Here is a 19,746-nt window from a genome sequence, read left to right as displayed (position 1 = left end):
GTGGATCTTTGTAGACCAGAGTTTTTCAATTGTGGATTTGTGTAAAACTTTTTTTCTTTTCTCGAAGGAAGTTGCATACATTGTTATCTTGATTATGGATCGATTTGTTGAGAAATGTTAATCGGTTAACGCCATACTTGGTTTTTTTAATATCTATAGCTGGGTTTGGAAGTTACAGCCGCACGCGTTGCTGGTCTTGTTGGTGGCATTTGGATTCCGTAAGCCCGATAAGAATTCAGAATCTGTGCGCATTCTGCAGATCTGCCGATAAGCGAGTCCGGACGCCATTCCTTGGGTCTGTCGAAAAGTCTGTGGTGTGATTGGTTGTTTATATGGGTTTGGTCTGTATAGATCGTATATATGTAGTTTGAGGAGAATGTTTGTTGATTGTATGTATAAAAGGTTGAGCTGTGATTCTATTTGGTTGATTAAATCTGAGGTTGTATAAATGGATATAAGTGTTGAGATTATGATTAATTGTTTACGTACAAATAATTTTATGATACTGATAAGTGAGTTTGTCTGTGCGAGTAGATGCAGATTTTATATCCATCATGCTAGACTATGGAGGAAAGCTCAAATCCCGAATCAGGTTGCATATGTATATTTGTATCCACTCGATCAGACTAGAATAATATATATATACTAGAATCTCACGAAGTGGAACGATTAGTACTGGTCATTGATCTTAATTTCACAGGCCTATAATCCAAAATGTATTATCCAGTGAATCGCGTAGTATGAGAAAACATCTAAATTTGCATAGTATGAGAAAACATCTAAATACTACTCTAATTAATAATTAAGTCAATTATTTATATAATCATGACCACAATAATTAATCAGAAATATGCTCACATTGAGACGGGGAAAATGCATAAAGGTTCCAAAAACGCAAAACCTTTGACATCCGATTGAACGTTTAAAATAATAATTATACATGTAAAACATAATACCATAATAATTATGTATATTTAATTATGTAATTAATGCCTTAGGATGTGACAAACCTTCTCCCCTTAAAAGAATTTTGTCCTGAGATTCAGCAAACTCAGGGAGAAGGTGATGGCGATGAAGTGCAGTGGAATTTTCCATAATTGGAAAAAGTTATGTCGATTTTCATAGACAGGACGAAAAGATGACCATCAGACCTTCACGTGCACTGGAAGTCAGACCGGAGCTAAGCCCGGTCAGACCATGGCACAGTTGGACCACAGGTACGACGATTAGACTGCAAATCATATCGAGATTTTTTTGGCTCTAACTGTCGGACCGTGAGGCTGGGGTGGTCAGATCGCCCGGGAACAGAGAGTGAAATGGGTTCTGAACACTTCTGGAGGTCAGACTGGTGGAGACGTGGTTGGACCACCAGGAGTGTATTTTCCGACTGAAATAGTTTCTAAGTAGTTTCCTTTGTGAACAAAGTTTTTGATCAACATGATAATGAACTATAGACATGTGAGATGCTCAACATATGCATAGTTGAAACGGTACTCATGAGTTTTCAGAAAGATCGAGAAAATCAGAGCGGATTCGATCATCGCACTCCAAGTAGCCTCATCTTCCGAGCGATTGCTCCATTGCACTTTAACAAACTTGATAGAGTGACATCGGGTTTTGCATTTCGCTTCATCCAAAATTCGTATGGGTCGCTCGCAATAAGAGAGATCCAGATCTGGCTGCAAATATTGGTTTGCAACATCAAAGACTTCGGTTGGGACTCGAAGATATTTTCTTTAATTGCGAAACGTGGAACACATTGTGAACGGCGAAGAGGGATAGAGGTAAGTCCAACTGATAGGCCACCTCTTCTTGCCGAGCGATGATTTATAAAGGTCCCACATATTAATATGCTAACTTTCCTTTGACTTGAAAGCGTCGAATCCTCTTGAGAGGAGACACTTTGAGATAGACGAAACCCCAATAGTGAACATAAGTTCTCGTCAGCAGTGATCCGCATGGCTCTTCTGACGAGATTGAGTCGTGAGAAGGCACTTGCGAATAGTTAGAACATGCTCTTCAACCTCTTTGATCAAATCTGGGTCTAGAAAAGCTTTTTTATCGGACTCAAACCAATTCAACGGAGTTTGGTGCCTTCGGCCATAGAGAGTTTTGAATGATGACATTTTAATGCTCGATTGATAACTGTTGTTGTATGAGAACTCTGCAAATGGAAAGCAAATCTCTCACTTCTTCCCATATGTGAGAGCACAAGCTTGCAAAACGTTTTCTAGGATTTGATTCACCCTCTCTGTTTGACAATCGGTTTGATGATGGTAGACGGTACTATGAAAGAGTTTAGTTCCCATGGCTTCATGAAGACTCTTCCAGAAATGAGAGGTGAACTGGGTGCCTCTATCAGAGACAGTATTCTTCAGAATTCCATGAAGGAAAACAACTCGAGTGAGGTATAGCTCCGCATACTGCTTGACCGAGTATATGGTCTTGATGGGAAAGAAATAAGCTGACTTGGTTAATCGATCCATAATGACCCAGATCGAGTCACACCCTTAAGAGGTCATAGGTAATCTGATAATGAAATTCATACTGATCTCGTCCTACTTCCAGGAGGGAAGATGCAAGGGCTAGAGTGTACCGGTTGGCTTGAGATCTTCAGCTTTCACTCTCCGGCAAACATCACACTCAGCTACATGTTAAGTGATTTCACGCTTTATGCAGGTCCACCAAAATCTTGGCTTGAGATCTTGGTACATCTTGGTACTCCCCGGATGAATAGATAACAAAGAATCATGAGCTTCATTCAGAATCTTTTTTCTCAATGCATCAACCCTCGGAACCACTAGCCTCTTTCCAAACCACAAGATGCCTTGATTATCTTCAGAAAAATAGGTAGCCTTGCCTTCCTTCATTTATTTCGAATTTGGGCCATGCCCTTTTCGTCTCTTTGAGCTTCTTTGATTTGATCCAGGAGGATGGTTCTGATCTCCAGGTTAGCAAGAAATCCCTCTAAAACCATCTCAAGTTCAAACCTTCAGAAATCATCACAAAGCGTGATAACTCTAGGCTTGAGTGAGAATCGAGCCTTTTGGCTCAGTACATCGGCGATAACATTCGCTTTACTGGGATGACAATGAACTTCCAGCTCATAGTCTTTGATCAGCTCGAACCATCTTTTCTGTCTTATATTCAAGATTGCTTGAGTAAAGATATATTTGAGACTCTTGTGATCTATATAGATATGACAAAGATTACCCAACAGATAGTGACGGCAAATCTTAAAAGCGTGCACAACTGTTGCAAGGTCTAAGTCGTGAGTTGGGTAGTTCTCTTCATGACAATTCAATTGGTATGAAGCATAGGCAACAACTCGACCTTCTTGCATGAGGAAACATCCGAGGCCTACGCGGGAAGTATCGCAATAGATGTTAAAACCTTTGTCAACTTCAAGCTGAGCAAGAACAAGAGTGGTCATGAGCAGGTTCTTCAAGGTTTGGAAAGCTGACTCACATTCATTTGATCACTTGAATACACTTCCTTTTTTCAAAAGCTCATGGGCTTAGAGGTCTTAGAGAAGTTCTCCACAAGTCCAAGAAAACTCATGATGCCGATGACACTCTTGGGTTGAACCCAGTTGAGAACCTCTTGTACTATACTCGGGTCAATGACAACACTGTTCTTGAATAGGATATGACTAAAAAAGCAACCTCTTTGAGCCAAAACTCAAAGTTGGCCAAGAACAACTCGGAGGTGCTTAGAATGTTCTTCTTCAGTCTTAGAGTATATGAGAATATCATCAATGAAAACCACAACAAACTTGTCGAGATCTTCCATGAAGATCGCGTTCATCAAATACATGAAGAATGCAGGTGAAAGACATAACGATATACTCGTAGAGCCCATAACAAATAGAGAAAGCCGTCTTTGGAATGTCATCCGGTCGGATCTTTATTTGGTGGTAGCCCAATCTCAAATCAATATTGGAGAAAACCCGAACACCGGTTAATTGATCGAACAAAATATCAATCCGAGGGAGCAGATACTTGTTCTTGACAGTGACCTCATTCAACCAATGGTAATCAACACACATTTGTAGAGTTTAATCATTCTTCTTTACAAAGAGCATCAAACATCTCCACGGTGAGGAGCTCTGGCGAATGAAACCCTTTGAGAGCAACTCCTGAATTTGCTTCTTCATCTCTGCCAACTCATTAGGAGGCATCCAGTAAGACCTCTTTGAAATTGAGGTTGTTCCAGACAAAAGCTCAATAGAGAATTCCACTTCTCGGTCGGGTGATATTTTCGGCTATTCTTTCGAAAAGACATCAAGAAACTCACACACAACGAGAATATTCAGGAGATCCATGGTGGTGACAACCTTCAGAGCATTAAGACAAGGATCAACTTTCTTAAACTTCAGATGGACTTGGGTGCCAGATAGTTCATCAAGTGTGATAGTCCTCCGAGCACAATCAATAACGTCCTTATTCTTGGCAAGCCAATTCATTCCAAAAATGATATTTATCCCCTTGGAGTCGATTTGTAGCAGATTTGTGACAAAGGTTATTCCATTGTTGAGAATTGACATCTTAGACATAATTAGATCGGTAAGAATATTGGCTCTAGGTGCTTCTATGAGATAGGGTGCAAGTATAGTGCTAACCCTTAGCTTGTGATGTCGAGTATAGTTCCTTGTTATAAATGAATGAGGAGCTTGGGAATCAAAGAGAACAGAGGCATAATGCGGATTCACAAGTAACATACCCATCAAGACGTTGACATGCTCGTGAGGTTTTTCAGCGGTGGTGTAGTTGACACGGTCGCGTTTGGGAACTCGTGCAGTCTGGGAGGCTTGCTGAGAGGGTTGCACCGGTAGTGGCGGGCTTGGAGTAGTCACTACAGCTCTCGGCTTTAGGAAATGGGAATCCCTCTGAAGTTCCTAACACACACACAGTTATAACATGGGCCTCTGAGACCACCTGTCACGCTTCTTGAGATCCTACGGGTCTTAGAGGTTGTCCTTGCAAAGAGGAGGACGGACGTTGCACTACCCACATTGGTCATCAAGCAGCCGGAGTCGGTATGTGAGATGGAGGAGGTTGACTCTACATACACGGACGTTGAGATCTCCTCCCCACCCCATGGAAGGTGATGGGACCCTCTTGCACTTCTTCTCGTCCTGGTGGTTCTTAATCTTGAATTCAATTGTGGAGGAGGTGCCCACAAACTTGTTAAAGTTGATGAACTCACGAACCGATAGGCGGTCTTGCATCTTAGAGGAGAGGTCATTCATGAAATTATATTGTTTCTTCATGTCAGTGTTAACCTATTGTGATGCATATTGTGCAAGGTGGTTGAACACCTACACGTACTCCATAACAGATCTACTTCTCTGCTGGAGGTCCAGGAATTCCCACCTCTTGATTTGCATTATTCTCTTGGGGTAAGCAGTAACTTATTGATTTAGACTCCACATGATCAAAATTATGAGGTGAAATATGCTTAGATGTTTGTCTTACTGCTCTGGCGTCTGCGTGACACTTCTTGCGCAACACTCACAAAACTCCGGTGGTTCGATGTCACCTTCGATCACTTGGATAGTCGGTGTGCCACTCTATAAATAAACCAAGAATGCATCGTATAAATAAATAAATGACGGAAAAGTGTGCATATGATGCATGCTTGAATAAAAATAAAGTGTCATGCTTCCAAAACATTTGTAAAAGATCGACAGACAACTCAGGTTGGAAAAGGTTTGAACCTCGGATAAGACGTCCTAAGTTCATAAGGCTTCGAGCAGCTGGCGGTCAGACCGACTGTATGTAGAGATCTAAGTCCCCATCCGACCCGCCGCGTCTCTATCCACCCCACCCTGGTTCGGGTAAGACGAGGCGGGGCACCGATCGGGGTGGGGCGAGGGCGGGTCAAGGTTCGCCCCACCCCGCCCCGTAGTATATGTTATATACACGCTTAGTGGGTTTATTAAGAATTTTATTATCCTTTTGTAATGAAACTTTTAGTAAACTAATGCATATATGTAACTATTGTCATGTTATGTTAGGTCTTATAAATCTTAGATGTGACTTTTTATTGTTTTGTATATTGTGATAGCTATTACCTTATAATTAAACTTGATATAGAGCTTTTAACGACTTAAGTCGGGGCGGGTCGGGTCGGGTCGGGTCAAAGTTGGGGCTCCACAGGGCGGGGCGGGGCAACAAAAAAAAAAATCACCTGGTCTTGGGTCGGGTTAAGGCGGGCGGGGCGGGGCGGGGGACATGCGGGTGGGGGCGGGTGAAGGCAAAATGAGTCCTGCTCCTGCCCCGCTCCATCTAAATCTCTAGTGGTATGACGACGGTCAGACCACTGTGTGCAGAGAGTTTTATGTTTTGGCGGTCAGACCGGACCCCTAGGCGATTAGATCGCATGGTCTGGCGATCAGACTAGCCCTTGTGACGGTCTGACTCATGACTATAAAGTTTGACTGAGGTTTTGACCTAGAACCGGTGATCAGACCACGAGTCCCTACAGACAACACCTTGGTGAGGTCATCGGCGAAGACTCCGGCGATGTCTTCGACCAGGAATGCAAAGCGCTCTAAGAGACTATTGGAGTGCTTTTAGGGTGGTTTAGATAACATTCACCAAGCCAAACTTTGAAAGCTCCATGGATGGGATCTAGGTTAGGGTGGAGCTCGAGTGTACACGGAGCGGAGACCGATTATGGCTCAGAAACAATGAGAAAATAGTAGGAGATGTCTTACCTTAGCGTAGGAAAGGTTTCTATTTGAGGGGATCACTCCGGGGAAGCTCCAATTTGAAGATCGGGCTCCAGGGTGGTGTACGGGCTCGGGGTGGATGAATCCGCATAGAAACATCTCCATCAAAGAGGAGGAATGGGATGAGCTTGGGAAAGTCCTCGAGGAGCTTGGAGAAGTTCTCCTCATCAATCTCTGACCATCAAACACGATGAGGTGGATATCTCCTTCTCTCTCTAAGGTTGAGTGAAGAGTGTGAGTGAGAGTGAGAAGTGAGTAGGAGATCGAGAGAGTTGGCTGATTCCTTAAGTGGACGCTCTGCGCCCTGGCGGTCGGACCACGAGAGCTCCCGGTCAGACCGTAGGAACGGTCTTTTTTTTCTTTTTCCATTTTTCTTCTTCTCAAAAGTTTTGAGGGTTTTCCTAAAAATCTCTAAACCATTTTTTTTTACTCACACTCACATTGAGGTGGGAAAACGCGTAAAGGTTCCAAATGCAAAACCTTTGAAATCCTACTGAACATTTAAAATAATAATTATACACATAAAATATAATACCATGATAATTATGCATACTTAGTTACACAATTAAGACCATGGGGTGTGACACATAGGATACCATAGAATTGGTAGGAGCAAACATAAGATCCTAATCCTGACAACCTTGTTGTTAATGTCTAAAATTTGAGTAATACTTATGATTAACCAAGGTAAATGATTGAATTATGAATAACAATATTTGAAAATAATTTAAATTGAAAGTGTTGTGAAAAAGTGCACTCGAATTTACAAAATTTGATTAAATTTATCAAAATCAACATTATAAATATCCCATTTCTTAGAACATATTACAATTATTATATCAATATATGTATCTTTTAAAATATGATAGAATTATGATTTTACGATCCGATCATGTGAAGCAAAAAAAAAAAATCTTACCTAGGATCGGGATCCTTGGTTGTGCACCCCTTTCTTATGGCAAGTGAGACGGATATGTGCACTGTGTGTTTCTTCTGCTGGATGATCCGCGGCAAAGATGTGGTCATCACTTCTGCAGAAAATATATTTTGGTCTTCTTAGTATGTTACGTAACACATCCGTTTATGAAATAAGTCTGAAGGCTGAAACTTGTGTCACTTAAATCTGAAATTGAACAAATGCTAAGTAAAACCAGACGTTTGTGTATGCATATTTGACAAAACTCAATTAGACAAAACTAAAAGAGATGCTACTGGCTACCATCCAACCTATAGATAACATAATGCCATCCTTACAGTCCCAGCCATTACATCTAAGGTTCAAACATGATTTACTGCATCCATGTACAGCAAGCACCAGTTCTGTACTTGCTTGCTATATGTTTTGGAATGGAAATGATGGCGACTACTACATTTAGATCACATCTTCATTACAGAGATTGGGCATCACTTTCAATTGTTAGTTAATCATTTATACAATATTACAAAGAATAATTCAAAATAAAACTGTTATATGCGTTGTACCATAAGTATATAGGTGCTCTGCTTGGCCAACTACGGTGAAGGATAACTGAAATCTGAATTGGCATAATGTCTGGGTGGCCATCTACTCTACTAGAGGCACTAACTAAATAAGTCGCTGCTCAGTTCATCTTAACATTAATGAACCAAGTTAGGGGTTAACCTTAATATAGAGGGCAAATTCCTTATTTGCCATAAAATTTTTGATATCTTCTCTCTATGCTATCAAAATGTTTACCATTCCTTATCTTATGTGCCATCAATTTTATGTTTCTTTCCTTTCCTTTCTTCAAAAATCAATGGTCTTCTGTTTATCAAAAATCCTAAAAATTTTTGTGCGTGTTTCATAATTCATGTAAAACCCATTTTAATTAGATTCACCCAAAAAATCTGTGTATAATTTAAACTAAAATTCTCCAACAAAAGATTACTTTTATAATTTCTAACAATTGTTAGAGTCTCAGATTAAATCTCAAAAATTTGTGAAAATTCACTGATAGCTTTCTTATGTGATGGAAAAAATTTAAAATTATTTTGAGCCCTAGATCACACAATGAAAAAGTAAGTTCATTTGTAATACTCTATTTATATACAATGATAAAATACATATAAATAGAGGATTACAAAGGAGCTCATTTTTTCATCGTATAACTTAGTCCTGGAAATAATTTTAAAAATTAGTACATTATATAATAAGAATATTAGTAAATTTTTACAGATTTTTGAGATTTTATTTGAGGCACTAAAAATTGTTAGAAGTTATAAAGTAGTCTTTTTTTGGAGAATTTTAGTTTAAATTCTACACATGCTTTTTGTATGAATCAAATTAAAATGAGTTGAAAATAAATTATGGAACACGTACAAAAAGTTTTAGGATTTTTGAGAAATAGAAGACCACATTTTTTTTAGAAACGGAAGATTGTTGTGTACTGTGAATAGAACCCATAAACAGTAACCACGAACATCGTTTTCTACGGGTGAACTGCCGGAGGACTCACCAGTGGTGAGTAAGGAGGACTCACGGAGTGGCTAGAAGAAAAGAAAGATAAAATCGATGGTAGATGAGGAAGTATAAAATTTTCGATGGCATGGAGGGAAGACCCAAAAATTTTGATGGCATTGCCCTAAGAGATATGTACTCAAACTTAGTGATCTATGTTTTTAATACATGCATACCACAATGGCCGAAGGCAAATATTTTGGAAATGAAATATTTTCCTGCCTCTCTTGCAGTTCTTTTTCGCTAAGATCTAAGGTAAAACATCTATTGGCATATCTCCAATCTTTTGACACCACCTCTATGGTAAATTACTTCGACTTTGCGTCCTGCAAGACATACCAACGACATTTGCATGTAAAAGACTATTCTTTTTCTGTTGTCCTAGTGATGTCCTAAATTGATTTTTGGTAAGACCTTAATCATTTTAGTGCTGTCAAGAACTTGATCTTACCTTTTTTGTCAGAACTGAGACCAGCGATACAGCCAATTAGGCATACTCCAATTACAGTGGTCTGGTTAGTAAAATGATCTGGTATCTTCTAATTTATACTTCTTGAGATCTGGTAGGCGTATTCACATGTTAAAAGGCTTAAAGCTATAGACAAATGAAGCTACATATAATGTCAAGAGAAAACAGAACAATGAAGAAACATTTAGATTTCCTAATCAACATATGAAAGCTCTCAGCATTGCTAAAAAAGGCAAATCAGTGCCCGTGAAAAATAGTTTCTTTACCGGTTTTTCAACCGGCACTGATTATTCGGCACTGATAGTCACTGACTATTAGTACCGAGTTTGGAACCGACATAATAACTCAATATCAGTGTCGGTTCGAGCGACGAACCGACATTGATGGTATTTTTGCGAAACAAAAAAAAAAGAAGAAGAAAATGACCCACGGGTGTGACACCGCCGCACCCGCTCATCACCGCGGCTGCTCTGCCATGCGCGCCTTGCAGAGAAAAATATGGAGGTTCGAATGCCACCACCAAAGATCTGTTGCACCTAGGATCCTGCAACGAGTTGAGCCTGAGCCCCCACCAACCCCAGGCTCGCCACGCCGGACCGAGCTCCCTCCGCTGTCCACGAGCTCGCCTGATACCTCATCCCGACCAGCGATGGTGATGGGATCAATAGTAGTAGATATACACATCCAACCTACACAACACATCGAAGATGATGGGATGGGATGGGATCAAATCAAGACATACCATTATCAGCAGCAGCAAATCCAATCCAATCCAACCCAATCTAATGAATTGCTAGGAGACTATAGGGAGAGAGAGAGAGAGAGAGAGAGAGATTAGATACCCACATATTATCGGAGGAGAACTGGCGCCTGCAGAATAAGGTGAAGGAGCTCCATGCGCTCAAGCTCATCTCACTGCACCTCTACATACACATGCTCCCATCCACCACCCTCCCCATGAGCCCCTCCTGTGAGGGGCGTCTCCAATTCCAGGCCCTCAACGGGCTGTCGACGGCCGTCATGCTCGCCGCCGATGCCTCCGTCCGGGACCTCAAGGTCGTGCTCCAGAGCTCGTCCCCCCCCCCCCCATGCAGGTCTCCCTAGCTTCCACCTCTTCCTCAAGGTGTTGCGCAGCAGCCCCTCTCTCAGTCTCTGCCTATAGCACTGGTGGGGAAGAGATAAGATTGTCTTGTGTGGTGTGAAAGGGAGAGAGAGCACCGATGGGGAAGAGATAAGAATAGCATCGGATGTGAGGACTGACCGGAGAAACAAAATTGCATTGAATGACAATTTCAGGTCCGGCTACGTTTCAGTGCCGGTTGGGAGCTGCAACCAACACAATGGTTGGTATTAGTGTCGGTACGTAACTGGAACCGGTACTGAAGTATCAGTGCCGGTTCATGGTTCAATGTCGGTTCTAGTCATAAACCAGCACTGATAGTGACTATTAATGCCGGTTCTTAGCGCCTTTCTCATTGTTTACGTGTGAGAGATTAAGAACCGGCGCTAATACATTTTCTATCACAATTATTGTTGAACCGACACTGATAGGGTGCTACTTTTGACCCATTCTGTAGTAGTGTAGATCCAACTATTTATTTCTTATAGAACTACTAATTTAGATCACTTAGCAGTAAATATTAAGATGAGTTCCATAGACTATACTACTGGTTATCAAAATTGAACTAAAAAGAATATACATGACTACATCTTTACTTTCCTATGTTCCAAAATCTCTTCCCAACTAAGGGAAGGAAAGAAAATGCATGAAGTGAACGTTAATATCCACCAGGATCCCCCTGTCGCCAATCATTCTTCGAACCATGAAGCTTTATAAAGTCATATCTACACACAAGACTTCAACAGTTGGAGATAGCATATTCAAGAGCTTTAAATCTTCATCAATGAGTAAGTTGAGAGAAGAAGAGATCAATTACTAATCAAGATATAGTATATCTTTCAGGGGTAAATAGGCTTGAGAGTTGAGATACAACACACAAAATTGATGGTTCAACGCAATACTAACGCTACATATGCTCACTGGGCGTCTAAATGTCATTAGACTCGAGAAATTTGAACAAAAAGTGGATTAGTTATGCTTTTAGTATCTAAATGCTATATTGCTATCTATTAGGTAGAACGCTATTGGGATTCCATTATACTCCAAGTATCATATAATATCATGAAGCAAGTTAAGCAAAGCTATCTTGATATGATCGATGTAACTATAGCTTTGTACCAGTAGAGTCATGAACTAAGGAGTTGTTATCAACATTTATATCAATTCACTCACTTTCATTTTTTCCTTCTTCCTTGATGTTTCTACTTAGTTACTTACTTTTTTTTAGCGCACATTGTGTAATAGTCAGCATGCTGGCATTGTTGGACAAGCCATGATGCTGGTCAAACTAACTCAATACAGAGATCAACACAGTAACCATTCTACGGCAAATATGATGTAATTAAAATTCCTTCTACATGATAATAGATGTTCATTGTATAATTAGCCATGTCTTCACATGCATATCTTGATGCATAGTTGAAAGAGTAAAGACGAGTTACCAACACAAGTACAAATTAATAAGGTAAATTACATGATAGTTACACATGTTTGAGAATTATATTGAACAAGTGACAAGTCCAATAAACATAAATCCAAGAAAAAGGTGAAGCATAAGAGCATTGCTGACAAATTTGGTAGTATCTATGCGATGTCATTCATGTAACATCACGCTTTAATCTTGCTGATGGTAGTTATCATCATCCAGCAAAGGAAAACAAGTATAAACTAAAGAGATTGGAAAGTGCCATAACCAAAGTTGTGCACAGACACGGGGGTTGATGGTTAGAAAGATATTATTGAGATATTAGTTCACATATCCGTAGAGGGTATAAATTTAACTAAATACCACTATGAGAGAGTTGGCTGTCGTTTATTGATCACAGAGCCACACTAAGGCACACTTGTAGTTCTTTTTATGAACCATCAAATCATATATGAGATAAAGAGTGTTGTACTTCATCAAAGAGAGAGTAGTATATAGGTTAGCAGCAACAAGCAACCATAATACACACAACCGCACTAATACTAGATAGTAATAGCAAGCAACTATAGCGCACAGAACATCAAAGTACAAACCATGTTCACAGAATTACAAGAAATTACGTTTTCTGACGTAACTCGCCAAGCTAGTACAAGTGTGCAATCCAAGCCAAATAAATTAAACTAGTACGCTCATGCTGGATATTACATATATGATAATGTGAAGAATATAATAGAACCTAAATAATTAGGTGTATAACATACCATCACCACCACTTATAACTTTAAAGTAATTCTTTATAAATTAATCATTTAGTGCTTTAATGTTGAGAGCGCACGGCACTAAGGGTGTGTTTGGTTGGCAGTATAAGTTTTTATAGTTATAGTGTATATACTGGAAGAGTAGAAGCAGGCTGAGCGGATACAGTAACTCTGAAAAGAAAAGTGTTTAGTTATCTGCACCTACGGATGCAATGATCATGTGAAGATGTTTAGTTGCTTGTATGGACTGATGTAGTGCACTTGAGACTAACGAGTAGACTCGTTATAACACTGTAGCAGATATAATACATTCACTAGGTCAAACTCTATAGAAAAATTCGATTCGGATATATTCACTAAACTAAACTCTAACGGTATAGTTACATCTATAAATAGATAAAGAAATAATATATATAGATAACTAAATAATCTTTTTCATGAGAATAAGATATCCCAAAGCGAAGGGCCAAACACGTCCTAAATTAGAGTCGGCTCTGCTGCACTTTTGATCTGCCTCTTCGTGGGAAGACGCAAACTTTCTACTCCGTATGCCTGCACAGGATACGCCATCGCCTCTTCAAGGCGTTTTCCTTGATGAGCTGCCCCACGGTGGTCGTTACTTCGGTGACAAGTGAGAAGCCGCGGAGACGAAAGACAGCACCTCGACCACGACCAGCAACTAGGCAAGCATCAACGGATCAACCTCCAAACTCCGAAGCCCTGCACGCCTCTCCCCTCAAAATACCCGAGGAGCCGATGACGACGGGGAAGGGTGGTTAAGGGAGACTTCGCGGGCTCGGCGCGCGGCGGAAATGGTGGTGGTGGACGCGTCGGAGTTCGGGGCGGAGGGGTTCGACCCGAAGCGGTGGATCAACGCGGCGCTGGACGCGCGGCACCCGTCGGAGCCGCTCGATCGCTTCCTCGCCGGCGCCGAGGAGCGGCTCCTCGCCGCGGCCGACGACGCCGCGGCCGAGCTCGAGCGCGACAGCGGCGACGCCCTGCGCCGCGTCCCGCTCGCCTGCCGCGACGCGCTGCGGCTCCGGGATGACGCCGTCGCGCTCCGCTCCCACCTGGCGTCCGTCCTCCAGTCTCTCTCCCTGGTACGCGCCCCCGTCTCCTCCCGGCTCGGTCCTGATTGGATCTGGATCTCACTCGCGTTCCCGTGCGTGTGTGTGGAGCGAAATCGAGACGGTTTTGTTGGGAATTTAAAACAGTTTATCAGTTTAGACTTGTGGATTTTGAGTCGAGTTCAGATACTGCGCTTAATTGGTTTGCACGTAGTTCAACTGGATCTGGATCTCACATTCCCTGCCTAGTCATGTCACTTTTATCTGTGCGAGCTTCGCCTTGAACAGTGCATACCACCGGAACATATTATAGTGTACAATATAGTGCCAACTTCAGGACTGACGCATTAGTTTTATCTGTTGGGCTTACGGTTCAATGCCTCCTTTTGCTGTTATCTGGAGTCTTGGATTTTGGTTAAACCATGCTAGACTCCGGTACATGTGCATTAGGTTGACATGTGTTGCAAGACTAGTTTGCGGTGTACAACGTCATGTATTGATGCACTAAAGTTACACATTTATAAACTCTGAGTACACTGTAAATGGCACATGCAATTCACAAATTCAGAGTTTGGTATCCATAAAACTATATATATATCACTTGCAGAAAAAAAAGAAAGACAATGAGCACTTCATTCTAGATATGATTGCATACTGCAGATGATAAAATCTTGTAGAATAAGATGCGGCATCAAACTGCAAGTGTAACATTTTGTTCCAAAAGCATACTTGTTAGAATGTGACAGCTTCGCATTGCTTAACTGTCACAACACTTTGTCCACTTATTTAGCAGAATAAAGTTTGAATTAACTATTGCTAGAGTTTTTGGAATCAGTGATTCCTTCTTTCTATTGGCAACACATTTGTACATACAATGAACAAATTAGGAGTGCAGTTCCAGCTACACTTTACCAAGGTGATAGCTAACAAAGTATTGATGGTTATATCTCCAACCAGGCTGAGGGCACATCTGCCGAGTCAATAACTGCGCTAGCACGAATCGATACTGTGAAACAACGCATGGAAGCGGCATATGCAACATTGCAGGTAAGGTCTATGTGGACCATGACACATCACTGAAGTAACTGTTTTACTCACAGTAATGAGTTTTCAGTTATCAGCTATAAGAGTACGTTTGATTGAATGGCAGGATGCAGCTGGGCTAGCTCAGTTGAGTCAGAGTGTTGAGGATGTGTTTTCTAGCGGTAATCTTCCAAAAGCTGCAGAAACCCTTGCAACTATGAGACATTGCTTGTCAGCAGTTGGAGAGGTATTGTACTCTGTGTGTGTGCTCGCATGCGCGTGCTTGTACAAAACTACGAGCTGTATAAAGAATCTATTCATTTAGCTTATAATAAAGTTCCTTTCAGGTTGCGGAGTTTGCAAATGTGAGAAAGCAGCTTGAAGTATTGGAAGAAAGGTTAGATGAAATGGTGCAGCCTCGTTTAGTCGATGCACTTTCTAATCGCAAGGTTTTTTCCCACACAAAACTAGCTATTTATATTTGTTTCATGAAGCATCTCTATTTTACTTAGATGTTGTTTCTGCAATTGTTTCTTAAAAGGTTGATGCTGTGCAAGATCTTCGTGGTATACTGATACGTATTGGGAGATTCAAATCGCTGGAGGTGCAATACACTAAGAGCCATGTTAAGCCTCTAAAGAAACTTTGGGAAGATTTTGACCTAAAGCAAAGAGCCAGCAGGGTAGACATGGAGAAGTATGGTGGTGAGAGCGTAAATAGTCTCTCATTCTCGAGCTGGCTGCCAAATTTCTATGATGAGACACTACTTTACCTTGAACAAGAATGGAAGTGGTATGTTCATAGGATTCTGCTTTCTTTCTTCTGAGTTCAAACACTTTTGTCCTTGTAAATTGGTTAAACAGAAGCCAGTTTTTAGAAGCAGCCTCTTACTACTATATTTGGATTTCCGAAGAAAGCACATTTTTGGACCAAAAAAGAAAACCCTTCTTTTGCCCCATCAGAACTGTAATTTAACCTGTAAATGTTCTAAAAATGCTAAGGGTTACAGGTGCTTGACTGCTTTCCCTGAAGAATACAAATCACTAGTCCCGAAAGTACTTGTTGAGACCATGAGTGAGTTGAACTCAAGCTTTGTATCCCGAGTAAACATTGCAACTGGAGATGTTGTTCCTGAAACCAGATTGGTTGCAAAAGGTATTGCATAAACTGCTCACAAATTTCATGTTGACGTGTACTGACCTACATCTACTTCATGGTTGTGTCACTTATTATTTCTCTAGTTTGACCAGTTATTGGTTATTTGTTGCATAATCACACTTGTTTTTCCTCGTAATGAATTGAGTTTATTTTTTCTGTATCCAGGTATACTGGATGTTCTATCAGGCGACTTGCCAAAAAGTACCAAGTTGCAGAATAAGCATCTTCAAGCGCTAATTGAACTGCACAACATGACTGGCACTTTTGCTAGGAACATTCAGAACTTATTTTCAGAATCAGATCTTTCAGTTGTGCTGAATACATTGAAAGCTATGTATTCCCCATATGAAACCTTTAAAGCAAGGTAAATACTTAGGTAGTTTTATCCAATACACATCTTGCTGCCAGCTGCATTTGTGACAAATATTGACAATTCTTTGATGCAACCAATGTATAATAATTACTATTTTTGTCATTTAGATATGGTCAGATGGAGCGTGCTATACTTTCTGCCGAGATGGGAGGTATAGACATCCGTGGTGCTGTCTCTCGTGGTGTCGGTGCACAGGGTATAGAGCTGAGCGAAACTGTCCGCAGAATGGAGGAATCCATCCCGCAAATGATAGTACTTCTTGAAGCAGCTGTGGAGAGATGCATTAGTCTTACTGGTGGCTCAGAGGCAGATGAACTGATACTGGCTCTTGATGACATCATGCTGCAGTACATATCTAACCTACAGGACATTTTGAAGTCCCTGAGGATGGTGTGTGGGCTGGATGCACATAGTGATGCCTTGAAAAAAGATGCAGGATTAGAGAAAAAGGAAGCACAACGAGTGGTGGATGTTTCTGAAGAGGAAGAATGGTCTATTGTCCAAGGTGCTTTGCAGATTCTTACAGTTGCTGACTGCCTAACTAGCAGAACCTCAGTTTTTGAAGCTTCTTTAAGAGCTACGCTTGCCAGGATTGGGACGAACTTTTCTCTTTCTGGTTTTGGCTCTAGCCTGGATAAATCACCCGCAGCAACTTCTGATGAGAATGTGGAAGTGCCTCTTGGAGGGAGGGCTGCACTTGATATTTCAGCTATTCGCCTTAGTGACCTACCGGACAAGTCTAAGAAGCTCTTCACTGTACTAGATCAGGTAAGTTGTGTTGTTCTAAACTTGCTTGCATTTATTGTTACAACACATGAGTCAGTACTTGTCTCTCTTGATTGCAACTGTACAACTGGATAAGCTACATTGTTCAAAAAATCGGTGATCGGTAGCTGCTTAGCCAGCCAGGGAGAAGGGATTAATCGGTTAATTGGGATTAACTGAATTAATCGGTCAACCAATAATCGGTTGGTCAGAAAGGAATATACCTTATTTTTTATGTAATCTAGCAATATAATATACTAGAATAGACATGTATAAGAAGGAAAAATACTAAAACAAATATATCTCTCTGGGTGGGCCTTTTTCTTCTTGGGCCGGTGGCCCACCTCTCTCCCTTTCTTATCTCTCTCTACCTCTCCCTCAGCCCCTTTGTCGATCTCTCTCTCACTCACACACAGGATGGCGACAGCGGCGAATAGGGTTTGGCAGTGGCGGTGGATAGGGTCAACGGTGCGTGGTGCCCTTCCAGATCCGACGACTTGAGGGGCAGGCGCCCGAGCTGCGGCGGCACGAGGGGCGGGCTCGAGGGGCATTGGCATGAGGGGCTAGCGCGATTGCGTGAGACGCTGGCGTTACTGAGGCTGCGATGCGTTTTGAGGGAGAAGATTAATTGGTGGTCAAGGGATTAATCGGTGGTCAACCTGATTAATCGGCTAGCCGATTTTTGAGCCGATTTCACCGTAATCGACTCGTTCCCTTGCCGATCAGTGATTAATCGGGCTGATTAATCGCTGGTCGGCCGATTTTTTCAACACTGATAAGCTAGTCATTGAACTTGCCAAGTGAGACATTCTGTAATCGTCACCGAGTAGAACTCCTACTCATATTTCTGTAGCAATTTAAGTCCTGAGCTATTTGATCTTTGATCTGGTGGTCCAGGTTGCATCATTTCTTGTTGGCCTGAATCACCATGTGTCTATGTTTTAGAAAATGACATTTCTTTTGTGTTCGATGAAATGTATGTATGCTTGATTTGGTACTACTATCCTCTCCCATATTGTTGCTGATAGTGAACATAGCCATGTTGAAATATATAGAGTACAATTGTGGGATTCTTCTATAAGATCTGGTTTTATATTTCAAGTTGTCTTTATTGTTCTGCATTACAAGTTATTTGTATCTATGTCATAGAATCTTCATGGACGGCAACTTTTCTAGCACAGTGATTTTTTTGTCTTCATGTTACCACTAGCATTTAAAGAAATTTATTTCTTTTTTACAGTCAAAAGATCCAAGGTTCCATGCTCTTCCGCTCACTTCACAGAGAGTTGCGGCCTTCTCAGACACAGTAAATGAACTCGTCTATGATGTGCTCATATCTAAAGTTCGGCAGCGTCTCAGTGAGATTGCCCGCCTCCCAATCTGGTCATCCGTGGAGGAACAGGGTGCCCTTCCTCTTCCAAGCTTCAGCGCCTACCCACAAGCATATGTGACCAATGTTGGAGAGTATCTCCTCACTTTACCACAGCAGCTGGAGCCACTTGCAGAAGGTATCTCAGGCAATGAGTCTGGTAACGACGAGGCTCAGTTCTTTGCTACGGAATGGATATTTAAGGTAAATATATGCAAAGCCTTTCTTTTACTGTGTACTAGATCTAGGCTATATTATATTGAGCAAAACATCTGTACCTGTAAAATATTGAAATTGACCACATGCTTCAGTGCATATATTTGCACGGTATGTAGGAACTAGTACCGATCAATATCGCTATGAAATAGAAGAGTAAATCAAATCCCCTCATGATCTTAAATAACGCACAATGCCATTTCTTTTTTTTAGTGTTAGAGCATAGTGTTAGAGCATCCAGTCCCGATTCCTATCCGTGCCTCCATGTATCAGGTCGCCGAGGGTGCTACTGCGTTGTTCATGGAGCAGCTGCGTGGAATCCACTACATCACCGACCGGGGCGCGCAGCAGCTCGCGGCGGATATCGAGTACCTAAACAATGTCCTCTCTGCGCTCTCGATGCCTATCCCTCCGTTCCTGTCAACCTTCCACGCCTGCGTCTCCACCCCGAGAGACCAGGTCCGCCGTCTGATCAAATCAGACGGCGGAAGCCAGCTCGACCTCCCTACCGCACATCTGGTGTGCAAGATCCGGCGCATCTCGTTGGATTAGTGAAACGAAATTGTTGTAGTCTCTTCCCCCATTCCGAAGTTTTACCTCAGTAAAAGCATGCATATCCACACCCCTGATCAATCGCTCCTGTGGCCGAGTGCTTAGCAAGGTCTTGTTCTTCATTTTTCTTTTTTCCTTTTCATTTTCGGTGACAGTGAGTTTTGCCTTGTAACCACACTGCTTGCAGGTAGTGAGAACGATCATAATATAGAAAGAATGCATTACTTGGAGCCAA

At 41.5% G+C, this 19,746-nt stretch overlaps 1 protein-coding gene across 1 annotated transcript; it reads left to right on the top strand.

Annotated features, from left to right (window-relative positions):
- The first annotated feature begins 13,616 nt into the window (after positions 1-13,616).
- LOC133883227 (conserved oligomeric Golgi complex subunit 7-like) lies at positions 13,617-19,746 on the top strand. Its single transcript, XM_062322475.1, has 10 exons — positions 13,617-14,088; positions 15,013-15,102; positions 15,206-15,325; positions 15,426-15,527; positions 15,620-15,870; positions 16,088-16,233; positions 16,402-16,600; positions 16,717-17,377; positions 18,615-18,947; positions 19,233-19,746. Exons 1-10 carry the CDS (start codon positions 13,801-13,803, stop codon positions 19,509-19,511), a joined length of 2,469 nt encoding a protein of 822 aa, XP_062178459.1. The 5' UTR covers positions 13,617-13,800; the 3' UTR covers positions 19,512-19,746.

This window comes from Phragmites australis, chromosome 10 (genome assembly GCF_958298935.1).
Source record: "Phragmites australis chromosome 10, lpPhrAust1.1, whole genome shotgun sequence".
Lineage (NCBI taxonomy): Eukaryota > Viridiplantae > Streptophyta > Magnoliopsida > Poales > Poaceae > Phragmites > Phragmites australis.
The sequence above is the reverse complement of the archived record's forward strand: the minus strand, read 5'-3'. Positions and strand labels throughout refer to the sequence as shown.

Coding starts and splice junctions, on each gene's coding strand:
- LOC133883227 (XM_062322475.1), top strand. CDS start 13,801: ATGGTGGTGGTGGACGCGTCGGAGTTCGGGGCGGAGGGGTTCGACCCG. Junction 15,326..15,425: donor GCTTGTCAGCAGTTGGAGAG/GTATTGTACTCT, acceptor AGTTCCTTTCAG/GTTGCGGAGTTTGCAAATGT. Junction 15,871..16,087: donor CTTGAACAAGAATGGAAGTG/GTATGTTCATAG, acceptor TAAGGGTTACAG/GTGCTTGACTGCTTTCCCTG.